Here is a 16,996-nt window from a genome sequence, read left to right as displayed (position 1 = left end):
CTCTGTCTCTCTCTCTGTCTCTCCTTCCTTGTACATTCACCGACACCCACATGTCAGTACAGGTCTGTGTGTGTACACATGTATTGCTAAGAAGCAGACAAATGGGAAGAGGTGGGCAGATGTGAGTCCTGCTTGGGTGAAACTAGTGGGCATTGCTCACAGACTGCGTGGTGTGCATGACGGTGAGGGGCTGTGAAGGGCGGCTCCGGGGTGTTGGCTTACTTGGCTAGACTGTGTGTCTCGCTGACACAGAGCAGGGGCTCAGCAAAGGACGAAATAAGAGGGACAATGCTAACTTAGTCTCAAGTTAAGCATGTTGGATTGGAGATGCCTGTGAAGTACCCAGAGGAAGTCACTGAAGCTGGGGGGACGGAGGGTGAGCGGTAACGGAAGCCGTGGAAGTGAACGCCATTGCTGAGCCTCTGGAGAGTAAGTCAGTGTTTGCTTCTGGGAGAATGAGCCGGACGGATCAGTTGAAGTCAGAACAGTGTCAGTTCCAGAAGCAAAAGGCATATAAGAAAGGAGTGGCTACTGATGACTGTGAGGAAAAATAACATTGAAATTGAAGGCATACCCTGTGGATTTAGTTACAGAAGGGGATCATCAGTGATCTTTTCAGGGACTGCGTCTTCTTGACCCACAGCCCTCACATTACTTACCCCAAAATTCTTTGCCTCCTCGTCATAGTGTACACTCTATTAAACATGTCATTCGTCGTACTAAGTACTCTGTCACTTGATATTTAACTTTCTTCGTGATTTGATTGAATCTAGTTTGAGAGCCACGTGTCACCAGCTTTGGGCTATGTACCTGAAGCACAGTGACATGAACTCACGTATCGTTCCTTTAATGGCTGTCTTCCCGGGGTCTTTGCTCTTCGTGCTTCTCTTTCACCCGTACTGAGATCTCACTGACCTGCAAGGCCCAGTCCAAAGTGTACCCTGCTGACGTGTCCAGCGCCGAGCGCTGCCTGCTGAGTGGCTGCTCAGTTTGAACTTGTGGCTACTTCTGCCTCACTTCTCAGATGGTACGAATCACAAATGATTCATACTTGCTTACGTTGTACTCAGGTCTTCCTATGAGGTTCTTAATATTAGAGACTTTGACTAGTGTTACAGTTTTTGATACATCTAATACTTCTGGAATCAGTGAATGAATGAGTGAGTAAAATTTTAGAAATACACTTAATAGAAAACAGCTTGTGTGTCAGTCACTGGTATGTGAAGATACCATTTCAAGTTCATTTAATCCTTTAATAACTGTGTACAGTAGTACTCATTTCACAGATGTGAAAAGTGACATATTTTTAAATACATCTTTGGGCTAGAGTGTATTGGCTTAAAGGTTAGGGTCTACATTATGTGTGTTCATGAATATACTATGTACGTGTATAAATAAAAAATGGAAATAAACTGATTTGGAAGTAAAAGTTACTGAAATTTGCCATTAATTTAGTGGAAAACAAGTAGGTTTAGAAATGTCTTGCTGTATTCTAATTGACTTTTCCATGGCTGTGACTTCATGAAAATACCTATTGAACTCTGTAAATTGAGGCAAAAAAAAGAAAGTATATTAGTTCATTCCTTGTTTTCCTGTCACACTGCCTGATACAGTTGTTGGGTGTGTAAGGTGATAAATGAAAAGGATGTTTGAGTTGATTAATGGCTGGGGAGAACTGAACCATCCATTTGCATACTAGACATTTTCCACTACTTTTTTTTCCTAATTTTTTTCTTTCAGTTCATTGTAGTATTTATCATGCGCAAAGTATTTCTGTGCTCACAAATGGAAAAATACTAAGATGTATCTTAAGGAGCTAGTAGTTTGGTATAGAAAATAGCCAGGTGGACAGTAACTATAACATAAAATAAGTATAGGAAATATGAAGGGATGCGTTGAGAGGAAAATCATTCATCCTGAGAGGGGAGGGGGCAATTGAAGGAGGACGACTTGACAGTAGGAAGACACAAAGTCTTTACATTAGTGTGGAAATAATAATGGTTTCCTTCTGTTTTCTTAATAGACCAAGAATGCTGTTCAAGCTTTGATTGATAAGCACCAAAGAATACCAGGAAACATTATGAGTGCTTTGTTAGAACGTTTTCATAAAAAACAAAAGGTCATTTAGAAGATGATTTAATATATCTGTATGATTATGTTTGTGGCTGTGGTACTGTCTTTTGAATTTTATAGGTCATATAATTAGGATTTTTTAAAAATCATGTTAATAAGCATCTTTCTTAGAATTTGTTTAAATTTATATCGTCAATTTTGTTTTGCAATCAATTGTGTCAGATTTAATCAGTAACTTGTTACACGTCTAATAATTCAGAAAATGATCATATTTCACTTGTAAATTCTTAATGTATGATAAACACAGATTCTTGAAATTAAGTTTTTCAATAGTAGCAGTATGGTTTAAGCAAACATTCCTGAACGATGTGTCTAATTTCTGTATCTGTTGGACTGAGCTGATTTGGAGAGAGGATATAAGCTGGGGTTTAGCATAGTTAATGAATTAGAAAAGAATGCTTTTCTCTGTCCCTCTTTCCCTTCAAGCTTCCGGGTGAATCATGTAATGTTTCTGGCCTCCATAATTTACTTCCTAAAATCATGATAATATTGTGGTGAGGATTTTAAATTTTTTTTTCTTTTTTTTTTTAAAGACAGGGTCTTGCTAAGTTGCTAAGTTGCTTGGCTGAGCTCCAGCTTGCCATTCCCCTGCCTCAGCCTCCCAGAGTGCTGGGATCATAGGTGGGCACCACCACACCTACCTAGAATGTTATTTAACTGGTTTATATTTACTGCAATTGATACTTGTTGAGCCAGAATTATGACTGAATAATTAGGTAATACCAAAATCCTCTAGAAGATATGTATATATTTTATCCACCAGATGTTCAAAATATTCCCATAGGTATGATGTCCAGTTGCCAAGCACAATGAAAGAGATGTACTGTTTTTCAAACCAAATAAAAAGCAGTTAGGTAAATTATAATTTCTAGTTGATATTTTTATAATTTATTACATTTTTAACAAGAGCCTGTAAACAAGCAATATAGGATGGATCGTGAGCCCTGTAGTACAACGTTTAACAGCGCAGGAATAAACACCCTTGTTGTGCTCCCCGTTCTGTGTGAGAAGCTGATTTCTAAAGTTTAGCTGATTTCTAAAGTTACTGAGCTTGGCTCAGTATTGTGGCTCGTTCTGTTTGACGCTAGTGAGAGGGCATATTGTCCAAAAAAATACTTGAATGATGAATTTATGTGAACAGAAAGCCTTTAACAGTTAATGGCTTTTGAATTGTTGTCTCCTTGAAAATTAATTTTAAAAAGTATTTAATTCAAAAAGTATCCAATCAAACGCAGTATCTCTTCTTTTTAGATGTTAAAATACTTGGGTTTTATATCAATTTTTGTATTACAAATGTATACTTATGTGAAATGTATATAAAATTAATGTAAAAAAATAAAACTGAATTGTAGTTCATTTTCTTGTGAAATTGTATATTTATTTTCTTATCATTTTAAATGGAAATTTTGTTCTGCAGATTTCTAATCAACAATTGTGTCGTAGCCGTAGTAATAACCCTTATTTTCAATATAGTAAATACATTTCAGTGAAAAGAGTCAATTTGCAATTATTTTCTACCTTCAGCATGAACAACTGGTTTAAAGTGGATCTGCATTTCTAGAATGAATGAATAAATGACCAGAGAATAAATAAGAAGACTTTCTGGAAAATAGTTGGGTTTTAAACATTGATAAAAAACACATTCGTTGGTAATGTAGCTAAAGCTATTATTTTTACAGTATTAAAATATACTACTTTACTTAAAACGTCCTGTTTGGTCCCTGATACACTAATAGGTAGGTTTCTTATCTATGGTGACAAGGCCTTTATCTTTGTTTCTTGAACTTAAAGCTCATTTAGAAGAATGGGGGGGGTTACAGCTAAATATAGCTAAATATAGAAACATAAGTAATAGTGGAAAGGGGGTGTGTTGGGGCTCAGCCCTTTTTTAGGCAGTGCTGACAGAATTTGATGCAAGCATAACAGGATACAGAAGCATGAACATGGTACACTTTTAGGGGAAATTTTTTATATCCTTTTAAAAAAAACTCTAGTTTTGAACCCATTTCAAACTTACAGCCTTGCAACATAGCCCCACGTACTTTTCACGAAGATTCACCAGTTGTTAACCTGTGTCATTTGTTTTATTCTGTACTGTTCGCCCTCTGTCCACACACATAGCTATACATTTTTCTTTTCTCAGTCCTCGGATAGTAAATGGCAGACACTGTGCCCCTTAACAGTACCTTAACTGTGAAGTCATCCAGTAAGGAACCATAGCACAATGGTCAAAACCAGGCAATGTATCACTGACAGTATTACCTAATCTACAGACCATATTTAAATTCCCCCAGTTGTCTCAATACCTCAATACCTTAGCATCCTGTAGAAATTAGTATTCTCAGAAGTTCAAGAGCATGATTTTCTAAACTCATACTAATCTAGATTTAGTCTGTAAAGAACTTTCCAATTTATTTCCCTCTTCACACAGATACACTTTGCGTAGAAGATTTTTATCTTGTTAAGGGTTATGCATACACTTTAAGTTTTTAACCATGAGACTGTCTAAAGCTTGTTTCCCATTTAATGAAATAAAATATGTTTGTAGAAGTAAATGAGACAGACTATTTTTTTTTTTTTTGGTACTAGGAACTGAACTCAGCACCTTGTGCTTGCCAGACAGGTGCTTGTGCCGCTGAGCTATATCCCTGGCGTTTTTGTATTTTTATGTATAGTTATTTTTCAAAAATATTCTGTTACTTTTTATTTTAAAATACATATAACATCAAGTTTACCATTATCATGCCTTTTAAGTATACTTTTCCTTGGCAGTAAGTACTGAAAGCCCTGCAGAGGGCATCAGTCTCCCCGCTGGTAATATGGCACACAGATGGAAAAGAAAGAGAGAGAAAGTTCTGCAGTTGAAGAGCTCGGGGATGACCAGTGCTCTCTGGGACAAAGGGCCACAAGTTCAAGAACTCACGGCTTTGACTGGAATCCATCAGGGAGGTGGGTGGGGGTCGCGGCAGAGTACTAAGGAGGGGAAGCTTTGCAGGCATGGCTGTGTGGAGAAACGGCGCGTCTGCACCAGGCGCAGAGGCTCTCCCAGCAGCAGCTCAACGGGTAGCTTGATGTGTTCAAGGCTGGCTCCTTTACAGCCAGGAAGGTGTAGTTCTCTTTGAGTCCCACGGCCCCAGCCGAGATGTTGTTTCATGTTGATTAATGTTACAGTGAGACATGTGACTCAATCACATTGAGTCTGGACTCAGTCACATTCTTTTAGCCAATTACGGGAACATTTGCTTCTCTGTGGCCAGCTCTGCATATCTCAGTAAATAAGGTTGAAGTAACGGTCAGGGAGAGATGGAGGCGCGGGGCTTCCTTTCTCGGGAAACAGCTTGGTGGTCTCCACAATATACACTTTAAATATACTTCCTTTAAGTATATTTAGAGTGTTGTGGGACCACCGTAGCTTACCTCTTTCCAGAGCTTTTTCCTAATCTCAGAGACTGTGCCAGAGGCAGGAGAAAGACTCAGCATTACTCAGGAGGTAGAGGTTTACTTGTTCTTTCACAGTTGCTCCAAATACAGATAATTCCTTGTTTAACAACTTATTGATTTAACGGCTGCTGGGACTTACACCCTGTTTTTGGATTTAAGACGCAAGAACGTGAGTGGCAGTGTGGCCTTGGTGGCTTCTACAGTACTGTAATTTTTGCTGATTGTACTGTACAGTACTGCAGTTTTTTAAATTAAATTTTTGAATTTAAGGAATTTCACATGTACTTCCTTTAATGCTCATCGATATCACCTTAATGAGGTACTCTGTCTTCAAGATAGCCTTTTTTAAGAGAATTGACGCTTCATCCAGTCATCCTATCTGCCTACAATTCTTTTTTTCCTCTTGAATTATGGACAACCAATGACAGCTTCAAAGCTCTTGGGCTCTTAGATCCAAATTTCTACAGCAATTTAGTACTGTAGTTTCATGTTCTGTTACACATTGCAGTACAGCATGCAGGAGTTATGCAAGTAAATCACAGTCATCGAGCTGGAGTTTCCTTTGACCATTTCCTCATTCTGATATTGTAATGTACGTACTATGTCCCTCATTTAGTGAGAGATTCCTCTAGCAGTCTAGTTGTAGGAACCTAACTCAGTTGTTTAGTAAGGAATGTCTGTACCTCTCAGCTGGCTACAGCTACAGCAGCCAGCCAGCCCCCAGCTCCTGCAGGAGACTACACACACACACACACACACACACACACACACACACACAGTGTTAGTGCATTAATTTTCACAGAACATTGGGCTTCATGGTGGCACCTTCATTCATGGGTAAAATTTGATCATATCCATCCCCCCATTTCTCTTGCACCCCCTTTCCCTCTCCCCTGATCTCTTCCTGCTGTCTGATAGTTTCCCGGAGACGTCTGCTGTGGCTACAGCAGGCCTCAGTGTGGGTCCATTCCAGACGATTCTGTTCCCACCGCCACCTCTGGAAGATTCTGTCCCTCTGCAGGCATCCTCAGGCAGTTCTGGAGAAGCCCATTCTCTACCCATGACTGAAAAGAAAGTCTGACAGTACACATGTACAAGCCCACCTTTTCTTTATAAGGAACCGCTCCATAGCTTTAGAGGGCCAGTCCGGACACTGTTCCCTTATGTTACAGCATTAAGTCTAGTAGAGCCTCTTGGAAGGTGTTCTTTTGCCAACCCATGATTTCTTCCTCGAATAGGACAGGCTAAGGTCATGTACTAAGAGCTGCTAACACTAAAGCTGGGTTTCATTGCTAGTAGCCAGGGCTGGACACACAGAAGGCAGCTGGTAGCCAGATACCAAGGGAGAGTTACAGACGCTGCTATCTCTGGCCGCTGGAGGAGTTCCCAAGGGCTGGCAGTAGCTGCTAGCTACTGCTAAGAGTGATGGAGAGCTTCTACTACTCAGAGCTAACTACTGACACTTTAGGGCTGTTAACACTAAAAACACTACATTTTGCCTGTTTCTATCCGAATTAAACAAAAGAACCAAAGCCAATTGATAACCCCCAGCCAGTCTTTGAACACTAACTCCATATCCCACCTCCACTCCCTGATAACTTGTTTCTGTCTGAATTTATTTTCCTGACTCCTTAGTACCTTATATAGATGGAACCATTATATCTGTTTCATTTAGCATTTTTTTCTTGTACACCAAACACAACATTCCAACACCAATCTGACAACCCTCCAGCGCCAGCTGCGCGGCCTACGATTCCATTGCAGTCTGACACTAACCCTGGATATAACCACAGACCCCACATGGGAGGACTCAGTCTCCTAGGGCTACCCCCACTTTAGACACCTCCTGCAATTAGGGCCCCCGATTGTCGTTACTTCTGCCTGGGGAACAACCAGTTTGAAGATTTCCATGACTGCCCCCCTCAGATTTGATAATTCACTAGAAAAACAGAACCTGATAAAATACTAAGCAAATTTCATTATAAAGAACACAACTCAGGACTAGTTAAAATGGAGCAAGGCAGGTATGGGGGTGGGGGGATGCCAGCTTCCATGTTCTTTGTGGGTGCATTACCGTTCCAACACAGCCATGCGCTCACCAGCACAGGAGCTCCCCCAGCCTCAGTGTGGTGTGGCCTATTGACTCATTGAGCCGTCGGCTGTCAGTGACTGAACTCGATCTGTGCTCCCTCCCCTCTCCCCTGAGATCAATGAGAAAACTGGAAGTTCTAATCCTTTCATCACATCACCCACTCCCATAACAGAACAGCCCTACCCTGAAACAGTACCCCCAGCTATAAGGCATCTTGTTGACAGACAGGCCCTCAGGAAATTATAAATGTTTTAGAAACTCTGCCAAGAGCAGGGCCAAAGATCACATGTATCTATTTTTACTACAACAAGATAATGTTTTCAAGCTTAATCCAATGTTGCAGAGGTAGCAGAGTTTCCTTGCTTTTCGTGACTGAAAAGTATTCCATTGTATACGTATATGTCTACAACATTTAATTTATCTTTTCATTCATTGATGGAAGAAGGTTGTTTGCATCTTCTGACGATGGTAAATAATACTGCTATGCACGCTTGTGTACAAGCATGCATTTGAGCTGCTGCCTTCAGTTCTTCAATGTACCTAAAAGGGAGATGGCTGGATCATGACAATTCTACGTGCAACTTTTGAGGAATCACTGAACTGCTGTCGGGAGACTTTGCCATTTTACATCCTCATCAGGGATGTGTGAGGTTCTAATGTATCCACATCCTTGCTAATACTTGTTCTTAATTTCATCCTATGACTAACGTGAAGTAGTATCTCACTGTGGTCTTGATTTGCATTTCTGTAATTATCAGTGATATTGACTATTTTGTATGTGTTTATTGGCTGCATGTCTTCTTTGGAAGTATTTCTACTCAAGTTCTTTGTTCATTTTTGAATTGTATTTTTTAGTATGCTGAGTTTTTGGAGTCTTTACATATTCTGGATATTAATCTTATATATGATTTGCAAATAATTTCTCCTTTTCTGTGTGTTATCTTTTTACTTCCTTAACAATGTCCTTTGATACATAATTTTAAAAAATTTTATAAGATCAAATTTAATGTTTTTTTATCTCTCTCTTTTTGCCTATGTTTTTAGTGTCATAAACAGGAAAACTACAAAATTTAATTTCATGAAGGTTTTCTCTGTTTTTTCTCTGAGTTTTTTAGGTTTAGCTTTTATATTTATGTCAGACCTAATTTTTTGCATATGATATGTGGGAAAAGTCTAACTTTATTCTTTTGCTGATAGTTATCCAGCTCTCCTGGCAGTATTTGTTGAAAAGACAATCATGTCCCCACTGAATGTGTTTGTACCCATGTTAAAAATTATTTGACTTACACTTGCAAGTCTTTTTTTCTGGACTCTATTCTATTCTATTGGTCCCTCTGTTCTTATACTTTTACCACACTGTTTTGATCATTGTAGCTTTTCAGTGAGATTTGGTATTTGTTTACTTTTTGACACAGGGTGTTACTTTGTAGTGCAGGATTACATGAACTCACTGTGTAGCCCAGGCTGGCCTTGAACTCACAATGAACCTCCTGCCTCAACCTCCTGAGTGCAGGGATTACAGGCGTGTGGCACAATTATCCAGAATTTTGTAGTATGTTTTGAGATCATGTAGTGTCACTGTTTTTTAAATTTTATTTTAAAGAAAAAAAAGACAAACAAATTGAGTTTCAAAACAGATTAGTAGGACAGTTACAGTAGTTGATACATTGCATATTATTGTCTTCATAGTAGTTAATCAGAGTAAAAGATATAGGCATGATATCGTGTTTGAACATTAGCACAAAACGTTCTTTTCAAGGAACTAAGAGAAGCTAGCTATATAACTATCTCGATTATCTTTTGTATACAGATATTTTTTTCTTTTCCCTTTCTTCCTTTCCTCTTTCCCCAATGCAGTTTGTCTTTCCTTTTGAACAGCTTTTTTCCCAATTCAAAATATCTATTTGTGATGGATTGATAACTGGTGGTCAACTTGTGACTACACCCAGCTGAAGTGAATCAGCATGGTGCCGGGTGTGGGAGGCCCATCTGGGGACTGTAGCCGGCAGCATAAGAGGCAGAGCTGGAGAAGAAGAAGAGAGGCTGTTGAGAGCTGAGAGAAGCTGTAGGGAGCTGTTGGTTCTTTTGGAAGACCTTGTCATGCTGGCTTTCCTGATGAACTCAGCTGTTCCCATTGTCCAAGGAGATCAGGACCTCACTGTGGCTGAGGATGGCTGTGATACCTTTCGATGGAGTTCTGATTATTACTTTGATTGTTGCTTCCTGGCTCCAATGCAGATCCTTCAGCCTGCTAGCACAGATCCTTCATCCTGCTGGCACAGGCGTTCTAGATTCCACCACTGATCTTTGGGCCTTCCTAGCACAGATCCATGAAACAGGCCTGCATGAGATGTTGCCATGGGCACTAGGTCTTCAGCTGAACTCATGCAGGACATTATCATGGGATCCAGGCCCTTAGCTGGATTTTTTGGTCTTTAGTATGTGGATAGATTTCCTGCACTCTCTTGTATATGATTCTTTGGGTGACTATTATAAATAATCTTATAAAATATGTGTCCTGTATTATATTATTTTCCTTGCAAAAACCCCAAACCAACACACTACTATATGTTTTAGATCCTATTTTCTTGTTCAATTTCTCACACTAGTGAGACAATATGATGTTTACACATATGGGTCTGATTTATTTCAGAGTATGAGTATGGACTCAAGTTGCATCCATTTACCTATAAAAGTCTCCAGGTTATCCTTCTTTATGTCTAAGTAGTACTCCATTGCATTAAAAAAAAACCCCACACATCTTTTTCTTCCATTCCTCAATTGATGGGCATCTAGTTGTTTCCAAGATTTAGTTGTCACAAATTGTGCTGCTATAAACATGGGTGTACATATATCACTGTGGTATGATATTTTTAACTCTTCTGGGAAGATACCCAGAAGGGGAATATCTGGGTCAAATGGGACCTCTAATCCTAGTTTTTTGGGGAATCTCCACACTGATTTCCACAGTGGTTGTACCAGTCTACACTCCCACCAACAATGGAGAAGTTTCATTTTTCCCTATAGCCCCTCTGGCATTTGTTATTGGTTGATTTCTTGATAATAGCCATTCCTTCCAGATGGAATCTCAGTGTTGTTATAATTTGCATCTCTTGAATGACCAGTAATGCTGAACATTTTTTCATTTGCCATTTCTGTATTTATTTGCCATTTCTGTTTCTTTATCTGAGATGTAGATAATATATATACTATTTTGCACAATGTCCCATGTGCAGCTGAGAAGAATGTTTATTCTGATGTTTTGGGGTGGAACACTCAGTAGACAACTTCCAAGTCCATTTTTTCGCAGGCTTGGTTTAATTCTGATATTTTTTGCTGATTTTTTTGTCTAGTTGATTTATCCATTTGTACGAGTGGGGTATTAAGGTCCCCCACTACAGTTGTGTTAGATTTATTTGGTTTCTGAGTCAGTTAACATTTGTTTTATATAGTTGTGTGATCCTGTGTTTGGTACATAAATATTTATAATTGTTGTCTCTTCTATGTGGAGTTTTCCCTTAATGAGTATGTAGTGACCTTCTCTGTCTCTTTTGATCAGTTTGGCTTGAAGTTTGCATTGTCTGCACAGAGTATAGCTACCCCTGGTTTTTCTGGATTCCTGTGGCATGGGGAATTGTTTTCCATCCTTTGCCTTTTAGTCTATGAATTTCTTTTTGGGTTAAATGTGTTTCTTGAATGCAGCATAATGTTGGATCTTGTTTCTTGATCCATTCTGCCAGTGTGTTTCTTTTGATTGGTGAGTTGAGACCATTTACACTGATGGTGGTAACTGATATGTATTGACTTTCCTTTTTTATGTTATTTCCTTGTTATTTGTTCCCTGTCTTCCTGCTCTGTTTAATTGCATGCCTTGCCTAGCGGCTTCTTTTTACTGATGTTCTTGCATTTGTGCTCTTTGTTATCTCTTCCTAATATGTCTTTCAGAGAATTCTGCAGAGCTGGTTTAGTGGTCACACATTACTTTAGTTATTCTTTGTCATGGAAGTGTCTTATTTCTCCATCAGTTTTGAAAGATAGTTTTGCTGGGTTCCTCAATCTGGGTTAAAGATTGTTTTCCTTTAGGGCTTGAAATATTTCACTCCATGGTTTTCTTGATTTGAGGGTTTGTGTTGAGAAGTCAGCTGTGACTCTGATGGGCTTTCCTTTATAGGTGATATGTTTGTTTTTCTCTAGCTCCTTTTAATATTTTTTTCTTGAGTTGAATTTCTGGAATTTTGATTATTATATGCTTTGCTGTATATTTATTTTTGTTGTGGCTATTTGGAGTTCTATATGCTTCATTTATTTGTATGTCAAATTCTTTACCCATTTTGGGGAAGTTTTCCACCATTATTGATATAAAGAGGTTTTTAATGGTATTTGTGCTGTCTTCAGCTTTCTCATTGATCCCAATCAGTCTTACATTGTTCTTTGCTTCGTCCTGTAGCTGTTGGACTGATTTTTCAAGCGTTCTTAGGATTTTACAGGTATCTTTCTTTTCCTGGGTCACTAGTTGAATTCCTGTCTTCTAGATCTGATATTCTACCTTTGCCTCATTCAGTCTGCTACCTATACTTTCAATGGAATTTCTAATATCCTGCATTTCTTTCTTTCTGTCTTTTTTTTGTCTTTTTGAGACAGGGTCTCACTATGCATTTCAGGCCAGCTTTGAGCTCACTTTATAGCCCAGGCTGCACTCAAACTCACAGCGATCCTCTTGCCTCAGCCTCCTGAGTGCTGTGATTACAGGTGTGTGCCATCATGCCCAGCTAGACTGCATTTCTGTTTGGGTCTGTTTTATTAATTCTATTTCTTGTCTATGTTTTTCATTCATGGTTTCCATCCTTTTCCTGACCTCCTCTATTTGATTATCTATGTCTGCTTTATTGTCTTTTATTTTGATAGTCTTTTTTTTTTTTTTGCATCTTAGAGATTATTTTTTCTATGGCCTCTTCCATTTGTTTTTTCACTGCTGCTGCTATCATTTCAGAAAGTTCCATTTGTTAGCTTCCAATTTCCTCTATCTCTCTGTGTTCTGGACTTGTCCTGCATGGGCTGGATGATTTGGATTGCATTTTACATTTTTGTCTTGTCATTTTCTATTTTGTTTTGTTTTCTGTGATGATGCTTTAGATTTCTAACATTAGATATCTTTATCACCGACCTCAAGGATTTCCTAGGAGGTATCTGTTCCTCAGGACATCTCCTCTAGCTGGCATCACTGTCACTCCTTTCACCATTACTGCTATATTCCTGTCACTGGCAAGCCATCTTGGGGCAGTGGAGTAAGTACAGAGAGCAGACTCACACTCCACTCACCAGCACCACCATCCCAGGGACAATGGAGGAAGGTGGAGTGCAGAAGTGCAAACCTTAGGCTGGCACCATCATCCTGCAGCCATGGAGGAAGTCCAGAGATCACACTCACACTCTACTCCCTGGCACAGGATAATCTGTAGTGTCACTCTTTTAACTTTGTTTTAAATATTCAAATTCATTTTGAAATCATTGTTTTCAATTTTTGTTTTAATTTAGAGCTTCTTGACATTCCACACAAATTTTAGGTTACAGTTTTCTATTTCTAAAAAAACAAACATGATCTGATTGAGATCACACTGGATCTGTATATTGTTTTTTGTAGTATTGCCATTTTAACAATACTAAGTTCTCCAATCCATGAAAACAGGATATTTTTCTATTTCTAAAGAGATTTTTAATTTCATTGTACAATGTTTTATTGTTTTGTGTATAATTGTTTCATCTTCTTTATTACATTTATTCTTAACTATTTTATTCTTTTTCATGCTAATATAAATGGAATTGTTTTCTTATTTTTAATTGTTCTTTGTTATGTGTAGAAATGCAAGTAATTTTAATTTGTTGATTTTGTATTAACTTTGCTGAATTTGTATATTAGCTGTTCCAAGGTTTTTATTGTGTATGCATGGAATATACATGGAGTTTTCAACTTTTAAGATCATATTATCTGTTAACAGAAATAATCTTACTTCTTTCTTTTTTTTTTTTTTTTTTTGCAGTACCAGGGATTGAACTCACGATCTTGCACTTGACAGGCAGATGCTTATGCCACTGAGCTATATCCCCAGCCCAATCTTACTTCTTTCTGATTTGGATACATTTCATTTCTCATACTTGCCTAATACCTCTGGCTGGACCTTCTGATATTATCTTGAATGGATGTGAAAGCACATGTCACTGATTTTGATTACTTTCTCACTTTCAAGGTGATGGTTGCCTGTATGAATGTACCTGAAAGAGTTGTGAAAATTGTCAGAATCAAAATAAATTAGCCAGTCAGGTGGTGCACGCCAATAACCCCTGCATCTGGGAGGCTGTGGTAGGAGGATTACTGCAAATTCAAAGTCAGCTTCAGCTACAATACTGAGTTCAAGGCCAGCCTGGAATATAGAGTGAGACCTTACCTCAAAAAAGTCAAAATAAAATGAAAGAAGGAAGGAAGGAAAGAAAGAAAAAGAAAGAAAGAAAGAAAGAAAGAAAGAAAGAAAGAAAGAAAGAAAGAAAGAAAGAAAGAAGGGAAAAGAAAAAAAGAAAAAGGTGAGGAAATCATGAAGCTGGGAGTTTATGAAGGAAGGGTTCTTATACATGGCTGCTTGATAGTAGCTATCAGAAAAGACTTTGCTAACTACTATAACCTTATACAAAAAATACTTTTACAAAGACATCTGCCAACAGTTGTTCACTTTGGATGGACACCATCCTTGTTATTAATCCTTGTGACCAAGGGATTATTGTTTCAAAATAGCTTATGTAACCCTCTTCATTTTTCCTTTAAAATTTTTTCTTTGCCTCAGCCCCCTTGAATACACTCCAAGTTTACTATGGCATTACTCCTAAAATTGTTATACAGATTCAGTGCAATCCCATTCACAATACCATTAATATACCTCACAGATCTACAGAAAACATTCCTAAAATTCATCTGGACCCAGAGGAGACACAGAGTAGAAAAGCAATCTTGGGCAACAAAGGCAAGGCAGGAGACATCACAATACCTGACTTGGAATTATACTACAAAGCTGCTGTGATAAAATCAGCATACTACTGGCAAAAAAAAGACGTGAAGATCAGTGGAAAAGATTAGAATATGCAGACACAACTACTAACACACTCAGCCACCTTATCTTTCACAAAGTGGCCAAACATGTTCCCTGGAAGAAAGATAGCCTGTTTAATAAGTGGTGCTGGAAAAACTGGCTCTCCACATGCCAAAACTAAAACTAGACCCATGTCTATTACCCTGCACTAAAGTCAGAATGGACTTTAAACTAAAGTCAAAATGGATTAAAGATCTAAATATTAAGACACAAACACTAAATCTAATGGAAGAGAAAGTAGGTAGAAATCTTGAAGATATAGGGGTAAGCAGAGAGTTCATGAACAAAAACCAAACCACACGGGGAATACTTCAAAGAATCAACAACTGGGATCTCATCTTATTGAAAAGTTTTTGCACATCTAAAGAAATCACCAACAGAGTAAAAAGAAAACTCATGAATTGGGAAAAAATTTTAGCCAACTGTCCCTCAGAGAAAGGACTTCTATCTAGAACACATAAAGAATTTTTAAAAATCAGGTCCCCCAAATACAAAGACCAAATCCAAAAATGGGCATCTGAGATGAATACACACTTCTCAGATAAAGAAATACTGATGGCAAACAAATACATGAAAAAATGTTCAACGTCATTAGTCATTTGAGAAATGCAAGTGAAAATAACACTGAGATTCCATCTCACCCCAGAAAGAATGACTGTCATCAAGAAATCAACCAATAACAAATGCTGGAGGGACAGTGGAGAAAAAGCCCTTCTCCAGTGTTGGTGGGAGTATAGACTGGTGTAACCACTGTGAAAATCAGTGTGGAGATTCCTCAAAAAGCTAGGATTAGAGGTCCCATTCAATGAAGCTATTTCCCCTTTGGGTATTTTTCAGAAGAACTAAAAGCATCATACCACAGTCATATATGTACACCCATGTTTATAGCCGCAGAGTTTGTAATAGCTAAATCAAATGCCCATCAACTGAGGAATGGATAAAATGTTGTGTTATTTTTATACAATGGAATGTTACTCAGCTATAAAGGGAAACTTGAGGCTTTTATAGATAAATGGATGCAACTAGAGACTACTTCATAAGTGAAATAAGTCTGACTCACAAGGATAAACATCATATTGCCTCCCTAATGTGAGAACCTGAAAGAGTAAATAAAATATGAAAGGTACAATAGATATTGTGAAAGGGAAAGGAGCTGCTCAAAAGGAAAGAGCAACTGGGATGAGGGAAAAGAGAAAAGAAAGAAAGAAGGAAGGGAATACACACACACACACACACACACACACACAATAGCTTAGATAATTATACTACTAATTTCTAGTGGTTTATTGAAAGTAACAGTTAATGTTTAGTTGTTTGATCAGTCTTACATGCCTATATCTCAGTATCTGAGCAACCAGTTTGAAGATAACATATGTAATACAACAACTATCACAAATTTCCTATCATCTTGTTTGAAATTCTGTATCATTTTTATTGTTTGTGTGTTGTTTTGTTTGTCTTTGTTTTTGTTATTTTGTTTTTGTTCTTTTCTCTTTAAAATAAAAAATACAAAAAAAGTTTATTATGGTATATATATTCTCATTGAAATACTCTTCTCAAGTAAATATTCTACTCTGATGAATCTCTCTGATTACTGTTTAGATTGACAGAATAGAAATAAATTAATAAATCTCTTCCATATTGCACACATTGACTTCCACACATTAAATTGGATTGTGCTGTTGGAGTTATTTTCATGTTCTGGGTGACTTTATAGTATTATTTGAGATTATAATTTAATGATGTTAACACCCTTCTTTGGTCTCAGTCAGCATATTTAATTCACTCTAAGCATTTATATGCTTATCCTATTATTACCTCTTCTCTAATATGAACTGGGTATTTGATAGATTCTTAGAAACCTAGAAGTGTGTATGTTTTATTTCTGAATGATTTCTGCTTTGTTTTTAGTCTTTAAATTTTTAAATTACAAAATATATAAAGTACCTAAAATGACTATAATGTATATGTACATCTGACTTTAATTTTTCTCTCCATACTTTTGTCAGATTTTAATATCAAGGTTATTCTGGCTTCATAAAATTCATAAAAATGGGTTTTTCTGTACTTTGGAAGGATTTATCTGTTATTGGTGTTTCTTCCTTAAACAAATGGGAGAAATTCACCAGTGAGGCCATCTAGTACTGGACTTTTCTTTGTGGAAGGATTTTACTTACATATTTAACTTCTGTAA

The 16,996-nt window shown here is 37.7% G+C and overlaps 1 protein-coding gene across 3 annotated transcripts in view; it reads left to right on the top strand.

Annotated features, from left to right (window-relative positions):
• Nucleotides 1–3,628, top strand: part of Tmem68 (transmembrane protein 68) — a 37,333-nt gene extending 33,705 nt beyond the window's left edge. For all 3 annotated transcript variants that reach the window (XM_005396073.2, XM_013520224.1, XM_005396072.2), the window contains one exon: nt 2,024–3,628. In XM_005396073.2, coding sequence (XP_005396130.1) covers nt 2,024–2,128 — 105 coding nt within the window. In that variant the 3' untranslated portion in view covers nt 2,129–3,628. The remainder of the gene's footprint in view (nt 1–2,023) is intronic.
• The last annotated feature ends 13,368 nt before the right edge of the window (nt 3,629–16,996 follow it).

This window comes from Chinchilla lanigera, unplaced genomic scaffold, assembly GCF_000276665.1.
Source record: "Chinchilla lanigera isolate Chin_1 unplaced genomic scaffold, ChiLan1.0 scaffold00053, whole genome shotgun sequence".
In the NCBI taxonomy this organism is placed as follows: Eukaryota; Metazoa; Chordata; class Mammalia; order Rodentia; family Chinchillidae; genus Chinchilla; species Chinchilla lanigera.
Note: the sequence above shows the minus strand (reverse complement) of the source record. Positions and strands in the feature narration are given on the sequence as shown.